The sequence below is a fragment of the Aquila chrysaetos genome, chromosome 17 (genome assembly GCF_900496995.4).
Source record: "Aquila chrysaetos chrysaetos chromosome 17, bAquChr1.4, whole genome shotgun sequence".
NCBI classification, from domain to species: domain Eukaryota; kingdom Metazoa; phylum Chordata; class Aves; order Accipitriformes; family Accipitridae; genus Aquila; species Aquila chrysaetos.
In genome coordinates, this window is record NC_044020.1 from 106761 (window position 1) to 123977 (window position 17217).

The following is a 17217-nucleotide window of genomic DNA, read 5'->3' on the forward strand; positions in this document are numbered from 1 at the left end:
TCTGGAGGGATAAAACAATGGACAGAGAGTGATTTTAACAACACGCAGTTTGCAGGCTCGTCTACCTTCTTAGGTCTTTCGCCACATGGCCATCCCCCACGTCTCCACAGCACAGCACCCCGTGTGAGTAGGCACCCTTGAAATTGCAGCAAAGTGCTTTCTTGTGGACAGTGCAAATGTCTCACGAGAAGTGTGAAAGGAGGAAGCTGCCTAGAGAGAAGTGAAGACCTCCCAGACATCAGGGTTATTTTTGAGTCGGATGCTGCTCAGCTGTTACATTGCAGATGTCTTAGCTAAAAACAAGCTTTCGTTGAAATCAAAGACTCTTCATGAGTATAGGCAGCAGGATCCTCCCACAAAAAGAAGGTTTTCTTCTTCAAAGGGCTCTCCTTCGATTTCCCTACAATATATTTCTTAGGGCTTGCCTGCATTGCAAAGCTGTGTGGATCTGAGACATCCTAGCTGTTGGGAATGAATTCGCTGTCTGGTTGTTCTCACTTCTGGAATGAGTGCCTTCCTCTGAAGTGACCTAGTGGAGGACTTGGCTGTGGAGGGAAGTTTTGTGCAGTCAGGAGTACAGTGGAGCCGTTCCTCTGTACTGACTGCTGATGTGGGTACTTGTTTTCCATGTTGAAGTCAAAACAGGTGGTTCCACACTTGAGTGTTCACATAAAGAAGGAGTTTGATGGTGCTACTCTGCCCTGAACCCACACCCTGTGGCACTGCTCAGTAGCTTCCCCATGTGAACAAAGCACTTGATTAAGATAATTTGAAGTAAGATGACCTTATCCCAAAACCTGGAAGGTCCATGCAGTGAGATAATCAGGAATAGCTGTTCCAAAACAACTGCGCAAACAAATCCTTGCAAAATTATGGTAAAAATCTCACTGTGCCACTTTTAAGCTTCTCCATTGCTCCAGAGTCAGTTGAACCCTACCCTGAATTTGACCACATTCACCTCAAATGGCCTCAATCTGCATCAGTCAAAACACTTTTTTTCCATATTCCAACATGGAGCTTCAGTCACTGTGGAAGGTGACAAAGTTTGCTTTAAATGCATGTGATATTTTATAGTCATCGGAAGACAAAGCTATACGCACTAAAGAGCTTATGGTCTAATCTTTGGACACCCACTGCTAAGTGTAACACCGTCGTAATAGTACAGTGAAATGAACCCTGGCGCGGGGAGGAGTCTGACCGAAAAGCAGAAGAGCCTGCATCTGCCAGGAACAGCTTGCCAAAGCTGTGTGTGTCCATCCCACTCGTCCTTTTGCAAACAGGAGGGACTCAACCAGCTGCCCCGGGCGTGGAAATACCTGACAAGCCCCCATCTCTTTTGCCTTTTGGATCTTCATGTCTGGTTGCTTTCTTACAGCCTTTGACCCCCATCATGGCCTCTAATCTAAAAGTCATCTTCCTGTTTCTTTGGTTGCTTCAATGTGGAGGTAAAAAAAAATGGTTTTTTTAATTCCTTTTGTTTACTCTCACGTTTGTTCATATTAGAGCATTTCCAGCTGCTATCTTTTGCTAATTTCCAGAGATCCCCTCTAGGAATTTGCACGCTGCTGCTATTTCTGTCTTTTAAGCATTTCAAAGCTGAGAGAGAGAATCCTCAAGAAAGGAGGAACATGGGAGAAGGGTTAGATAACCTAAATAAAATGGTTTGGCTTTTTCGCTGGCATGTTCTTCTCAAGCTAATGGCTCCTGGGATACTGTAAGAAGATGGATCTCTCCTCTGTTTTGTTACACCAGTGTTTAGCCATGTCTTGTATAGAAACTATATTCATGTGTGTTCTGCTGGGTAGAGATGAGGAAAAGGTTGATGAATGATGAATTTTTTTAGAAAATAAGGCCCAGAAAAGACCGCTCAGGTTATCACTCTTGCGGTGTCTGCAGGATTTTCTGTTACCATCTTTCCATAATATTGTATCTAGTGTACACAGGACTGTGCAGTCATAAGGAATGAGCATTTCCCTTAGGACTGTACTGTATCTTGGTTGCTTTTACAGCTAAGAACATTTTTCTAGTGATGTAGCCTAAGCTCTTCCTTACTCTCAGGCTATTGTCCCTGGCTATGTCATCTGTAGAGGATTTTCCTTAACGGATGTTACTTCCCAACAGTCTTTTCTGGACAGTGGCCGTGCCCTCCCTCCACTATTGCCCCCCCACAATGCTTCCTCAGTGCTCAGCATTCAGCAACACTAACTCCTGAGTCGCCTTTTCCGATGCCCTGCTGTGCAGAGATGCTGCTACTGTTGCAATGCAGCGTTAGTGCACCATGACAGAAAAGCAAGCCTGGCTGTGCTCTGGGACAGCTTTAATGCCTTGTTATGAGCCTGTTCATAGATGCAGAACCCCAGGGAATCCCATCAAAAGCATGAATGGAAAAGCCCGCCCATCCCCTACTTCTCTCTCTACTTCCCCCCCCCCCCCTTCTATTTCCATGTCTCTGAAAGAATCTTTCATCTTGTAAGAAGACTCGTGTGTTAGTTTCCAGTTCCCTTTTTTAAGGACAACAATGGTTTGCATGGGTCTCTTCTTAAGTTGCTTTATATATGGTGTTATGTCAGCTGCCAAACAAATAGATCCAGAGACTGCCTGATGTTAAACCCAGATTTGGCTGGGAAGCCAAAGAGGTCCTGTATCCCAGGCTCCTTACTAGCCTGTGGCTCGCTCTTAGTTTTTTATTTTTTGTTAAACAAAACAGGGAGTGAACTATGGTGTGGTTCCCCATCTGTGCTTATTCATCCTCTCTTGTAACTCCTGCCATAATTGTCTGCAGTGATAGATCACTTTCAACAGCCCTGTCTGTGTAAGGGGGAAGCACATGAAGGGCATGATCTCCCATCTCTCTGCCTAAGATACTGTCACATATACTTAAGATCTGCAGTCTTCTGCAAATAGTTCTCATATCTACCATTGAGTCTTGCGCTTTTCTGCTCATTTACAGCAGCAAAAGTTGGGAGTGATTAAGCTGTGTCTTATTTCTCATGGCCCTGGTGCTGGCCCCTGTACAGAATATGCAATTTCCTTCCTCACTCATGCTTCAGAAATACACAGTCCCACTGATAACACCTGCTTGCATACAGCATCTTCACTGGCGCAGTCATCGCATTGCCACACGTAGATGCCCAAGCAGAGGTTTGTAACTCAGGAGTTTCAGATGTCCAGCTAGCGTTTGTCTTGGAAAATCGCTTTCTATTCATCCGCTGTAAATACAGTCTCACACCACTGCAAAATCAGTTCACTTCCTGCTTCATTTCCTGTCATTCTGCATGCTGGCATTCTACAGAGGAGCTCACAAGGGAAACGGGGAAGCCTGTGAATGCAACAGGCTATTGCAAATCACACAGCCGTTACCTAAGAGATGTGGCAGATGACACAGGGCACGTGGTCTGAATCACTCAATCTCTGACAAGGGCCAACACTGCGTGCTACGGGCGTGCTTCCTGACATAGGGTTATTTTCACTGTGTGATCCTGTCTTTGGGGCAGCAGTCCCCTCGTGACTCAAAGTGATGTTCGGTGACTGCTAACAATTATTACCCTTACAGGGGGAAATGTCGATGTACAGCAGATACCTCCAATCCAGGTTGCACTGCTCAAGGAAGGAATATCCATCCCCTGTAAAGTTACCTTCCCTTACATGCCGAAATACACCAAATTTTCAATCTTCTATTACTGGATTAATTCACTGGGCCAGAAAATATCCATCTGTAGTAGGTCAGAAAAAGTAGACATCCCTTCTGGAAAAGAGAATAAGACTGCTACCATATCTTATGACCACAGAATCATGCCACTTGAAAACACCTCTTCTACTGGCACATACTACTGCGAGGTCAAATGGAATGACATCCAGAAAATGGGAAAGGGAGTGTTTGTCCTTGCTAGAGGTAAGTGAAGAACCAGAAAGGAAGGGCAGGGGGCTAAACGTCAGCTGAATCTGGCTATGAAAAGATGATCTTTGCTCTTCCTTTCCTTTACACAGACACACTATGAAGTCAGGTGGGAATAATACTTTATGCCCAACATTTAATGCCATCAGAGTTGAATGCACTTTACACAGGTGACCTGTGCTGCTGTTCCCAATGCACAGATGGGGACATGAAGATGCAGTAATTTTTGTCTGCCCTGCTGCAGCCTCCTGGGAACAGCAGGCTTAAAGTCAGGGTCTAACCAGGGAGCCTGGGCACTGGGTCAGAGGGTGCTTTTAGGTGTCAGTGTTCAGGAGACAGTGCGGTTTGGCTTTTAGCAGTGCAACAGAGACAGTTGAACACAAGGTCAGTGGTTGAACACAATGTCAGTGGTTAGGGTGCTCGCTGTAATCAGATGTACAGGTTAGGCACTCACTGTTAGGGGCTCACGAACAGATTAGGGGCTCACCGTAATCCTTCCCCTTTTTCCATGTGGTACAAGGGGTTGGCTGTTCCGCTAATGTGCAGACTGAAAAGCAAGGGAGAGCTTCATGCCAAGATAAGAGGAATGTTATAGAAAAGTGATAAGGACATGCATGCTGCTGGCTGGCTGGATTTGCATTACTGAATGCTGGATATGAAAAACTTCTTAGAAAGTGTATGTGCAAAGAGCCATGACGAAACAGCTTTGCTACACTGGTCACAGGATGTCTGCAGTACCCACCCTGCTAGTTTGTGTGGCCTGTGTGCTTTCTATCATCTGTCTTTCTGCCCCTATCACTAAAGACCTTTGCCAGCCTCTACCTACCACCTTTCTTGGCTCTCATAGTTATGCCACCTCCCTCTAATCTACATGAAGTGCAGCTGCTTATATCCTGTCTCTTTTGCGTGAGTCTTCAGCTGCACCCTGCTCTCTGTTCAGTCAGGCTAGGTTTTTAAGGGTGTGTGCATCTGTGCCACTGTATTCTGCACTGCTTCTGTATTTTAGTTCTCTCACGGCTCTTTCCAGGGATAAAAATGCAGCAGGATTGTAACTTCCGCTCACACTGTGAATTTTTCGCTGCCTTTGTTACAGGTACAGGGTACATAGAGACCTCTTATGGGTGGGAAATCCTCGTTACTCTTACTGCTCTTCTTGCTGCATTGAGCATCACTGCAACAGCTCTGCTTCTGTGGAAAAGAAAGGCAAGTTATAACCAAGTAAAAAGCAATACCTGGCACAACCCATTCTAGGAATTTATTTAATTTGCTTCTAACTTGGCTGGATTGGAAGTCCCCGTGCTGAAATTTTCGATGCTGGGTGTCTGCCTCAGGTTTATTTTCTTTTTTTTAAGTTCAGTCTTTCTGAGAAAAAAGATTACAGGAAAGACAAAACGAGTCATTGATTTGTCCATTAAAGAAATTCTGGTAATCGTTTTGACTCTGGCATGCTCTGCTTTAGAGCAAGGTTCCGACACAGGGCAAGAAGTCACACTAGCAGTGTGTTGGCACTGCAAATATTCAAGGAGACATAGCCTTGTGATGGGTTTTTGGAAAATTGCAGTTTGTGCATGCTCAGTCGTGGCTCTTGTCAATTTAGCAGCTCAGTTGTCTAAAGAAGCCCCTTTCCACATGGTGCCAGTCAGACAGGTAACGTCCTATGCACCCAAGCAAGTCTGTTGCAGCCCTGGTGGCAGGAGGAGGGCAGGACTTTCCCTGTTTCTAATCCTCTTTCAAGATGGGGGCTATTCTGTTTCAAGGGCACAACCTGATTGCAGGGAGACTGTGCAACTGTGTTCCTGAGCCATGGCTCAGGCACCACAGAAGAAAACAATCATCTGCAGCGTGGAGGGGATGAGGACCAGAGCCTTGGGCATGTGTTTGGCAGAGAAAACTTTAAGAAACAGAGTGAGAGGGGAAGGTGAGGACAAGGATTGCAAGGAAGCCTGTGTGGAAGTCCCAACTAACTGGAAAAAGAGAGAGACAAGGACCCAAGGAGCAATCTGCTTTAGTTGGCTCTGCTTTGAGCAGAGGGGGATTGGACTAGACAATCTCCAGAGGGACCTTCCAACAGCAGTGATTCTGTGAGGCTGGAAGAAGGAGCCTTCGGAGGGAATCCAGAGTGAGGAAGCACTGGAGCTTGGAGGAGGGTGTTCAGAGTGGTCTGACAGGACCCCCCAGGTGAGCAGACTAGTGGCACAGGCTGGGTCCAGCTAGGTAAGGAAGTGGAAGCTGGGATGAGTAGCTGAGGGCAAAGGGGAAACCAGGAGTGGGGAAGAAAGGATGTAGAGAGCAGGAGAAGAAAAGCCAAAAGTAGGACTGAAAGATCTGGATGAGACAGGGGCCCTGTGTAAAAAAACTATGGAGTTGTGATACTGGAATCCCTGTTGCTTGGGGGAAAACCTACTGCTCCTAGTACTGCCACCCTCAGGTGTTCCAATAGCACCCTTCGCATTCTTCCAGAGATCTCAAGGCTGGATTAAAAAAATCTGATGTCTTTCAGAATGGAATTTGGGGATTGTTGTTTTCTAGGTAGAGTATGCCCCATATTTACTCTTTCAAGCTGCTCTCTCCTGCCACAACAGCAGACTCTCTGCATGCATTTTTATGTGGAGGCTGTGCTGCTGGTACAGTCCTACGACTCCAGGGACCATCAGGCTTCAGCACACACAGTCAGAGATCATGAGGTTGAAAACAGAATGGCAGCAGTTGGCAGACCTGCTAATCTTGTGAGACTTACCTTGCAGGCAGTCTGATGGAGGGGGGAGGAGTATAAACTGCAGAGTGACTAGGCTGGAGGCAGGCCCCCATGTCTGCTTGCCTAGACAGCGTCTCCATGGGGATGAGGAGGGAGGCACTGTCACGACTTGCCGATTGGCATCTCTAGGTTTTGAGGTGGGCCAGCAAGTCTCAGACCTACAGGCTCTCCTTGGGGCCCAAAGAGATCGTGCAGTCATTACATTTGCCTTCCTGCAGAACACAGCCCATATTTCTCACCACAGCTTGCTCAGACCTGCTGGTTTAAAAATGTTTATCTTTAAGAGAAGCTATTTAGCATCCTCCTTAGTTACTAATGGACTGGAAAGCAGTTCATCGTTTTCATGTGATGTGAATATAATCATCCCACTTCTTTCTGAATTAGAACAGAGATACTTAGCAAAGCCTTCTGCCTTTCGTGCCTCCTCTCTGGCTTGCTGAGCAGGGCTAACCCTTATCTGTGCATGAATGGAACATGTTCAAGGAGAATTCATCTGATGCAAGAAACATTTCAGAGGAAGAGACATTCTTCCTTCAACTCCATGGTGGACTTGCATGTTAGGGTATCACTGACTGTATGTCATCATTAATGGTCGTCTGGCACTCTTCTCTAGCCTGCATATTAGCAAAAGCTTCCTGGCCAAATCTTGACAAAAGTCACTGCGTTTTGCCTCTCTGAAATTCCCACACACACTTTGAACAGGGCACTGCTTTACTCCCTGTCCTGCAGCATTGTTGTGTACTGTTAAATACTCACACCCTCCATCCAGCTAAGTTTCAGTGGTGGAAGTGATTTCTATGTATGCACAGAGCCCAGTTCTCCTTTCCACTGCTCCAGTGTAAGTCATCAGACTCCTCCATTTTACCCTGTGGTGAGGAAAGGGACCAACCCGCGTTGTGCATAGAGTGCCAGCAATCTTTGCTGTGGAAGCACTCAGGGGGTGCACGAGCAGCTGGCTTTGACATGACATTGGTGTTCACTTCATCTTTGGGGAGATGGTGTTTTCTCCAAACGTGTCATTCGGTATCTTGTCCTGAGCAGGTGTTGTGCCCTAGAAGGAACCAGCTAAATATCCTGAGACAGAAGGTGGAAACGCAGCCCCCTTCAGCCATTCCACCACCACCACCTCCTGTCTATGATGTGAGTACCAGAATCACCCTCTGTTCTTTCTGTCCGCATCATGATACAACCCTTCCTTTCCCTGATCTGCCATGCTACAGGCACCACCAGTATCATGATGTGAAACATAAGCAATATCTGCGTACCAGCCTCGTACTGGTGGCCTTGCTCCTGTGCTCTGCCCTGCTTAGCTCCTCTCAGGACTGTGCGTGTTGTGTGTCTCCATCCTGGTCACACTCGTGGCCTCCTCAGTGCCAAAGCCTTGCACCATGCCCTGCTGGGCAGCACCCTTCCCTTTGCCAGCAGTGTGGCAGCACAGAGCAGCAAGTGGGGGGCCAGAGAGGATTCCTGGGGGTAGAGGTAGAAGGGTCTCCAGAAGTCAGGAAGGAAGAGGGGATTTCAGCCCCACTTTGTACTGTAGAGTGCCTCAAGGACATGCCCTTCCCAGCTGGAGAATGATGGCTCAGGAAAGGGGCAGAGAGAAATGCTCCCCCCAACAACCCCAGCTATTTAGAGCTCCTGCTGTGACACTTTCACCAGTGTCAGTGTCACAGACCACTGCAGTCCTGAGCAGGCTGACTAGCTCTCAGGGGGAAAAGGGCAGGAAGAAAGTGAAGGGGGTCTCTTTTTTGGAGCATTTCCCTTTTCATTGCATAGGATCTCCTTTTCCATTCCTCAAACTGGGGAACGCTGACTGCTTCCACTTCTCAAGCCCAGTAGCTGCGGCATCATAGGTAATAGGATTGGAGTGGCTCTCCTGAAATGTCAGGCCCAGACCTCAGCTACCTCAAGTAACCATGACCCCTAATCCCATTTAGAATCCATCCAGCTCCATTTAAAATGGATTCCTTTTTCTCCTTTTACTCCTGTGGGAGGGCTGCTCTGCTAAGAAGGGAAGGTGTTTTTTTTCCCCGTGATCTGTGGGACAAACAAGGAGGAGAAAAATGAAAGTGAGTAGAGAAGGATGTTGCCTGAATTATTAGGAAACCTTTCTGACTGCGAGGTCTATAAGGGCTGGAAAAGTCTCTCCGAGGAAAACCTGTAAGCTTTGCTGCATTAATCATTTAAACTAAACAAAGTGAAGCTCTGGAGAATGTACTACAGAGAGGAGTAAAGCCCTGCCAAGGAGGCAGGAGACCTGATAGGGGGCAGATATGAAGAACAAGAGGATGGGCCTACCCCCTTCTCATTCTCATTTCGCAGGTGGGGGTGTGTCATTTTATGGCCCTTTAATTTTTAGAGTGGAGGTTTAAAAGAAAGCATTATGTATTGTATGTGATATGTCTATTCTGGGCAAAAAGCAATGCTTTGGGTAAAGGAGGTTATAAACCTTTTCATTTGTATCAAGTAATTTCTTTTTAATTCAGGCTTATAAAAATCCGAATGGGTAGTTTCCTGCTGAAGTGGATGATTTCTGCAAGGAGACAAAAAAAAATCAAATCCATTTTTCGCTCAGTCGGCCTCGTCATGCATCCTTAGCTCCATCTTAATTACATGTTTCATCATGTTGCTCTGTTCAGGAGGCCCCACTAAGGCTAATACAGCAAGCCAGCAGAGCCAGCCTTAGGCACAGGCAGTCCCGGGAGCTGGCTGGGTCCCTGTGCTTGCAGGAGCCCAATGGACCTGGCCCAGCCGGCCTCCCCTGGAGCCCGTTAACCACACGTCAGCTGTGCGGGGCTTTTAGCCAGCCCAGTGTGCAGGGCAGGTGGCTCAGCCCTCTTTGGCAGAGCTGCAAGCAGCCTTGGACTGTCTCCTGCATGCTGGGGGGTATGAGCCCGCTTGCTGGAGGTTACTTTATCGTGGAGCAGCTGCTGCAGGGGACTCGTTTGGGCATGAAGCAGCAACTCCCGCCACAGTCACAGTACATGGTGAGAGCGGGGCTGCGAGGTGAAGGGGGGGGAGCACAGGGCTTCGAGGTGTAACCGGGACGTTAATGGGGGAGAGAGGACAAGAGCCCTGGGATGGGGATCCTGCATTGGATGGGCCCTCAGGACAGGTGAGGGGAGTTGAAAGTTGACAAACCTTATTTTCTTTGAAACATGACTCTGGTGCCCTGCTGCTAAATTTTGTTGGGACTCTGCATGGTGTAAACCCAGCCCTGCAAACTGCATTTGAAATTAGGTACCTTGTGAAAACCCGTTGGTGTTAAATTGGGTGTTGAACACTTAGTGCTTAATTCACAGGGAGAATCTGCAGTAACCATTGGGATAAGCTAAGGCAAGGAAAAGGGAAGGACAAGTGAGAAGTAACTCCGAGTGATGAGATAAAGAAGGAGGTCAGAGATTAGGGGATGGGACAGGAGGCCAGCATGTGCCAGATGTGCTGTCTGTGGGGGAAAGCAAGAGGTCAGAGTCTGCAAAAAAGTCGGGTCAGGGAACCACAGTGTCCTTGCAGGCCTGGAGCTGGGAGCAGGAGCAGCAGGAGGCAGCACAGGACATCGAAGGAAGGGCTTGGAACTGGCTGGTGCAGCTCATTAAAAGCTCTGTGTTACCCTACACAGCAGCAAGGCTCACCCCTGGCGTGGGAAGGGTCCTAGCACACCTTCTGCAAAGCCATCCTGCTGCACATCCCTAGGAGCAAATGCCTTCCCCACTGGCTCTTCCAAGTGCCACCGTTTACCTCGTGGGGGTGGGTGTACACAGGGAAAAGCAGCAGGTACAAAAAGCCCTGGTAATAAGGGCGCAGCTGGGCACCCACTTTGTTCCCACTACACTGCTAGGTGTTCCTAGACCTCTTTGTCCTACTGCAGCCCTGGAGCAGCTCTACCTCACTGCACTGCCCAGACCCAAACCAGTGTTTTCCTCTGTCTTCCAGCTTAGCTGCCTAGTTAACAAGCAGCTTGGAAATAACAATCCGAGGGACTCGCTTCATCCGCTTTACACTTCTAACAAGCTTTTTGAGCAGCAGACCTCCTGTGGTGCAGGCAGGTTCCAGAGCACAGGAGCTTTTCCCAGTGCAAGGGAAACAAGGAAGCTGCTTGGGGATGGGAAGGCATCTGCCAGCGGGAAGAAGAGAGGCCTGTGTGCCTCCACTGTGACAGCAGCAGGTGGTCAGTGACCAAGTAAAAGTAATTAATTTGCAAATGGTGGTTGGAGACACCAGCTTTCCAACTGGCTAGCAAAGGGCCAGCATTGTCAACAGTCTCCATGGGAAGAGAGCTTGTGGAGGGAGGGAATCTTTTTTGGAGGTTGAACACCAAAAGGATCCTTCTTGCTTGCGAGTGGCTTCAGACTAGAGCAGTGAAAAAGGCTGCCTGTCCTGCCAAGGGCACACGGAGCCGTGCTGCTGGGAGCCATCATCACAAAGAGAATTGAAAAAGAGGACGGAGAAATGGGATTTTCTGTGTGTGCATGTGCACATGCGAATAGTTGGGAATGTCTGTGTAGGCAAGCGGGTAGTTGGGAGTGGAAGACAGACAGGTGAAATAATTTGACTGTTCCCGGAGGACGAGTGGGAATGGGAAAGCCATGTGGTGCTCTGTTCACTGCGTCCCCCTCCTGTCTGAGTGCCTGTTTGTTCCAAGCCCTGCTCCCAAATGCTGCTCCTCTGTCATCTGGTCCTGTTCAAACCACTGTCCCGCTGGCCATGATCCCGAAAGATGCTGAGCGTTTGCAACTCCAGATGAAATTATGGGGGTTCAGGTGATTGGCAGCCCCAGAATCAAGCCTCCATGTTTTGCTTGTCCTCCTCACTGTGTTGCAGGGCACCTCGCTCCCTTTGCAGTCTCTCCACTAATACCATCTGCCCCTCTTGGGCCGGAGCTCCTCCCATCTTCCTGTTGCCAGAGAAACAGCCACCTTGGCAACCTGCTGACATCCTTGAAACACACATGGAAAAGTCCTCCTGATTGTTATGTTTGATCCTTCAGGCAGATCTGGAACATCACTCAAACTGACATGCATCTCCTGTGACACAATTACCTGGGGGACCAGCGGGTGCATACGCATGTGGGGCATGTGTGTGTTTCTCTGTGTAGCTGTGTGGGACCACTGATATGTTTGAGGGCCTGGGAGTATATTGATTTTTTAAATTATTCTTTGCTCACTCTAAGAAGAAAGGAGAGTTCTGGCTTGGAAAAAACCCCAGCAAATAAATAGAAATCATGCCCGATGTAGGGTTTCCCATTATTGACAGCCCCTGTGCTTCAAGACCTCAGCCTCACCTCTCTTCTCACCCTTATTATGTGCCCAGAATAACCATGAGCGAGAGCTTGTGGGTGTCAGGCACCTAAACGGTCTTGGGCAATGCAGAGCACTGCTGGTTACCTGTGGTCCCCACGGTACACAATATCCTTTCATGTGGCAGGGGGGTCTTTATTCTGGATTCTGGGACAGTTTGGAGCGGAGGGAGGCAGGGGCATTGGCATTGTTCTCCACTACCTTACACAGGGTACGTAATGTCAAAGCCTGTCTCTGTAAGCCCAAAAAAGGAAGATGATGCAGCGGTACTGTAAAGATTTCGGGGGAAAAGGATTTTCTTTTTGCCCAAGTTCAGGCCAGGAACTTCAAAATTTTGGAGATGGCAGGGGTTCCTGAAAAATGTCAGGCACAAGATGGGAAACAACCCAGTGGGCAATTAGTTGTCTTAAACCTAAGTAATTTATTTGACCCCTGCTCTCTTCTCTCTTCCCTGTGCAGTGCCTGGATTTGCAGCAAGTTGATGTCTATTCTGTCCTTGAGAACAACACAAACAACCCGTCACCCAGAAAGAGTCCTCCAGGGAAGGTAAGGGCTGGGGCCCTGTTCTTGGAGACTTCCCTTATGCACTGGGCACCTGGGGAAAGAAAACCCACAGGGTCGCCATGGCCGTAGCAGGCAGTAAGTGTGTCTCCAGTCCCACCGAAAGGGGAAAACGGAACGTGGCATCCACTCGCCAGCTGGCCTGCACATGTAGCCTATCTTCCCTGTTCCGGCAGAGCCCTTGCTCCTGCAGCTCTACCAGTTCTGGCAGTCCCAGTTTCATGCAGATGCTTTGCTGTATGACGTATACTGAAAGGCATTGAGGGGTTTGGCGTTGCTGCTCCCTCGGAATGGGACAGATGTTCATGGAGAATTGGCCAGATGCTGGTCTCTACTATTGCCTTTTCCAGATTATTTAGGCAGCTGAGAAGTCCTCTCGGGTAGAGGAATCTCTGCACTGGGGGCAGACCCTGGACACAGCTGTGCTCTCACTGGCATTAAGCACCAGAGAGCCATTTCATGGTGGCAGAAGCTAAAATGGTCTGAACGTAGGCTGGGCTGATACAGTCTCTGTCAGCTCTGGGGCTCAGGAAAAGGCAGTGTGGGTACATTTTGGGCTTGGATCTTCTTGCTGGGCTGGGAGTTACGAGTTAGAGACAAGGAACTAAATCCACTCCTAGTGAAAGTAGCTGCATCTTGGAATATGCAGGTGCAGATCAGTTGTGGGGGCCACATGAAGCAGACCAGAGGTCCACACAGCCCTCTACCCTGCCTTTGGCAGGCATCAGCTGTTTCATAGGGACAAAGCTTGCATCAGGCACCCTAGGGAATATTTCCTTCCTGTCCTCAGAACTTTGTTGTTCATTTCCCCCTCCAGACCTCTTATCTGCTTAAAAAAATACATTCATTCTTCTAACGTTGGAAAATGTTCCTGAAAAATGTCTCCTGCTTCCTCCCACTGATGTCCTGTTGGTGGGGAGTTCACCAGGTTGCCTATGCAGTGTGGAGCGTGGTGCCAGCTTCAGTTGGCACCATCCCTCTGTTTCATGAAGGACAGTGTCTTCCAGTGTCTGAGGCATTTTCACAACTCCCACCTTTAGGAAAAGGTGGTCTAAAATCAAGTGGCCTCTTCTGTGCAAGAGCTACTTGCCATGTGGTCTGGTCCCAAGGCCACTGGCCTCCTGCAGTTACTGCTGTGGCACCACAGTGGTTGGTGGTAGCAAAGGCAGGTATCTGATTGTTGAGGGGAAGGATGGGTTGTTTTATAAAGACTGCTTTATACCCCAGTGCATCATATGTACTGGAAAAGACAGCATCCCTGGTTTTGTGTTCTGGCTACATTTTGAATTAGTTGGATGGGGAGAACAGTAGGTCCTGATCCCTCTTCCCTGTCCTGTTTATGCTTCTGTGTACTTTTATCAGCTGCCCCCTTCGAAACAATTTGGTCTGGATGATGAGATGCAGTATGTGTGGGTTTTTTCCCCTACCATGGAGCTGTCTGGTCTATGTTGAATTGCTTGTGTGTGGCCCACATCACCACTCAACCACTGCTTTGGGGGCAGTGGGTCTGTAAAACAGAGCAGGAACAAAGCAACAAAGAAAGAGCAAAGGAGCATCTGTGTGTGAGTAGGCCTGGCACTAGTAGTCTCAGCCAGCGTGGGATAAAGGTCCAAGCAGAGATGGGAGAAACAAAGGAGAAGAAAGCAAAGAGAGGGGCTGGGATGAGCTTTCACACCAAAAGCAGACACCATCAAGTGTCTTCAGTTCTTGTGCTGGTCAGAAGGAAGAGGAGTGTGAGTGGCGGGACCCCACAATGTCTACACAGGAGAATTTGACTGCACTTTCCACTACTGTTGCAAGCACCTCGGTCAGCTTCCCTCTCAGTCATCTTGGGCTGTGAGCGCCTGGGACACTCATCCTCCAGCTGGCTGTGCCAGAATATAACAGGGTGTTTTCCCTAAGAGTGAGACTTGTGGGCCAGTGGGTTTGGCCTGTGAGTGGCAGCTGGGACCGCTGAACGGTGGCTGATTCTGCTGTGGAGGGTCCAGGCCAGCCCTTGCTGCAGGATGCTGCACATAGAGGGGGAGCTGTAAAAGGAAGCAGGGCAGAGAACCCCTGAAACAAGAGCATTTGCATGCTGTTGTGCTGGACTGTCAGCCAGCTTGGGTAGTGAGGGGTTAATCCTGCATGCTTTGGAGGTGCCTGCACTTTTGTAAAATGTTTCCCTTTGGTGGTGGCAACAGAGAAAATGCTAGTGTAGGTAGGTCTTCATTCATCCGGTGGCATTTGAGCTACTTGCTGTGTAACCTTGCTTACAGCAGGCCTGTGCCACACAGCGCTTAAAATATCAGTCTGTCAGCGCCTTGTCTACACAAGGAACAGTCGTGTGGAATAGACTCAACTGTTGAAGAAACAGGATTGAGGAGGTCAGGGAATTCCTCCTTCACAGAATCCAAAGTGATTTATTTTTTTACCAAGTCCAATTTTCCCTCCCCTCCCTGTCTGACAGCTTTTTGGGGGAAGAGTGACAAGTAAAGGAGGCATCTTTATCCCTTGGGCTGGATTAGTCACGTTCATCTCTGGCAGAGCAACATTTCTCACTGTAGTGGCTTCCATTTCAGTGGATCACTTATAGCCATTTCTAACAGAACAAACGTCAGTGCCTGCTTATTAAGAATTAATTCATCTTCTTTTGAATAATTTTCCTCCATTTCTTTTTTCTCCTTTTCATCATTCTGCAGACACCTAAGAAGCAAGCAACTCTAGAAGAATCCTCTGATACGTTGTATGAGAATATCTAACAGGGAAAACCTGACCCTATGTGGACCAGACATCTTTCTGTATGGCAGAACTACTCTCTTACATACCCAGTTCTCTGCGGAGATCCACAGTGACTTCAGGGCACAGCCGTGAGGGACTCTCAAACCCTGGCTCCTTCTAAACTGCCCTTCATTAACAACAGAATGGATCTGTTCAAATCCCACCGGGGCTCAGTCTGCATTGATGCAGCAAAGCCATTTTGCAGCAAAGCTGTTTGATGCAAAAGAAAAGCTGCTTTTGTCAAGCACTCACACATATCTTAGATATGGTGCAGATGGGATCTGTGCGGGTTTCTGTCACCTGGCCTGGCTGAAATACTTAAATCTCAATCCTCTGTAAATGATAGAACAATCCAGAGACCTCCCTGCTTGCTGGCTTGATCTTCCAATCCTGACCTGCAGCAGTCCATCTGATCCTGTGCCTATGGCTTTCCTGACATGGCCATCAGGCCTTCATGCATAGTTTAACCGAGATCCAAGCATCCACCTGCCCATTTTTCCTTTCTCAGGAACCCCACAGTGAAACATGCTTTCTCATAATCTGCTAATCCCATCAAGTAGTCACAGATGCCTGCTGTGACCATAGTCAGTCGACTCAAATCTGTGCCTCCGAGTAAATGCTTTCCCTTCAGCAATATCAGCAGTATACGGTGAGGACTGGATGCACGGACAGAGATAAAGATGGAGAAAAGGAAAACAGAGAAAATATCCCTGCCTGGCAACATGTCTCAGTGGCAGTGCCCTTTCCAGAACATGGAAGAGGAACAAGGAGGTGGGAACCCGAGGAAACTCCCTTGCTGGGCTGCATAAGCCAAGCAGGTCAGGGGCCAGGTTCCAGCCCAGAGATGTTCAAGTCGAGCTCCCCTATTTCCTGTTCTTCTTGGCAATGGGCATTGTTATCGCTTGGGATTTTGAGCCTCTGTGGGAGCAGGCAGGGTACCTCTGCCCCACCAAAACCAATAGGTTTGCCTTTGTTTCAGCTGGCCAGTATTTCCCAACAAGGGTATAAGGCTCCTTTACTCCCACCCCCATAAGTTATTTGGCCAGGTAGACCAGTTCTGAAACTTAGAATGACGGGAAGGAGGAGGGAGGCCCTAGGGGTGAATTTCCTGTCCAAGCTCTTCTCTCTCCTGACAGCTGGCACTTGCCTACCATTTGTGCTGATGCATATTCTAGTTCTGATAGGGAAGAGGTTACATTAAATATCCATATAACACGATCAAACCAGTGGATCAAAAAGCTGAGGCTGTTTTATCTCAGATTAAAAAACAACAACAAAATAACAACCAAACAAAACCAACCCAAAATAAGAATATGCAGCATAACTTGAGAGGAATCATAGAAACCTCTTTAAAGAAGAAGATCAAATTAAAATTGAGCTCCAGGGTCATAGGACCCTCTCTAGTTGAAGATAATGTTGCTATGCATCAGAGATAGAGGCTATGGAAAATGTCTCCAGGGCCTCCAGCCTTCCTATACTATGTTTAAAGAGATAATCCGCTTATTGCTTTGCTCTTTTTATTAGAAGAGATTTCAAACATGCAATTTGGACTTTCTTTAACCACAGGAAAATGCTTTTTCTCTTCCCAGTGTTGAGGAATTCATTTCAGAAAGAGCAATGAATAGACAGCATGGCTTATTAGACCCGTTTTCCATTTGTTAAGTGATCACAATTATAAATAAATATTTTTGAAGTCAACAATTTTAGTGTTTACTAATATGACCAGAAAACATTTGTCTTCATAGAAGAATTTACAGAGGATTGTACAGGTATAACAATTCCTTTCCTTAACAAATTTGAAGAAATGATGAGATGAATTGTAAATATGTTGCAGCATGGCAATAAAATATTCAGCAGAAGCTGGTGGATTAGCTGAAAAGTGAAAAATTTCCAGATAATGTTGCTTAGTTTTTGTGTTTTGCTTTTTAAATGCTAAAATACTGGGTGCT

General features: G+C 47.7%; 1 protein-coding gene across 2 annotated transcripts; it reads left to right on the forward strand.

Moving 5' to 3' along the window:
• The first annotated feature begins 1170 nt into the window (after positions 1–1170).
• Positions 1171–16966, forward strand: NFAM1 (NFAT activating protein with ITAM motif 1). Of its 2 annotated transcripts, XM_030041276.2 has the most exons (6): positions 1171–1445; positions 3554–3892; positions 4989–5098; positions 7692–7790; positions 12407–12493; positions 15190–16966. In XM_030041276.2, exons 1-6 carry the CDS (start codon positions 1391–1393, stop codon positions 15247–15249), a joined length of 750 nt encoding a protein of 249 aa, XP_029897136.1. In that variant the 5' UTR covers positions 1171–1390; the 3' UTR covers positions 15250–16966. The 2 variants fall into 2 exon arrangements, with proteins under 2 accessions (XP_029897136.1, XP_029897137.1); XM_030041277.2 differs by lacking the exon at positions 7692–7790.
• The last annotated feature ends 251 nt before the right edge of the window (positions 16967–17217 follow it).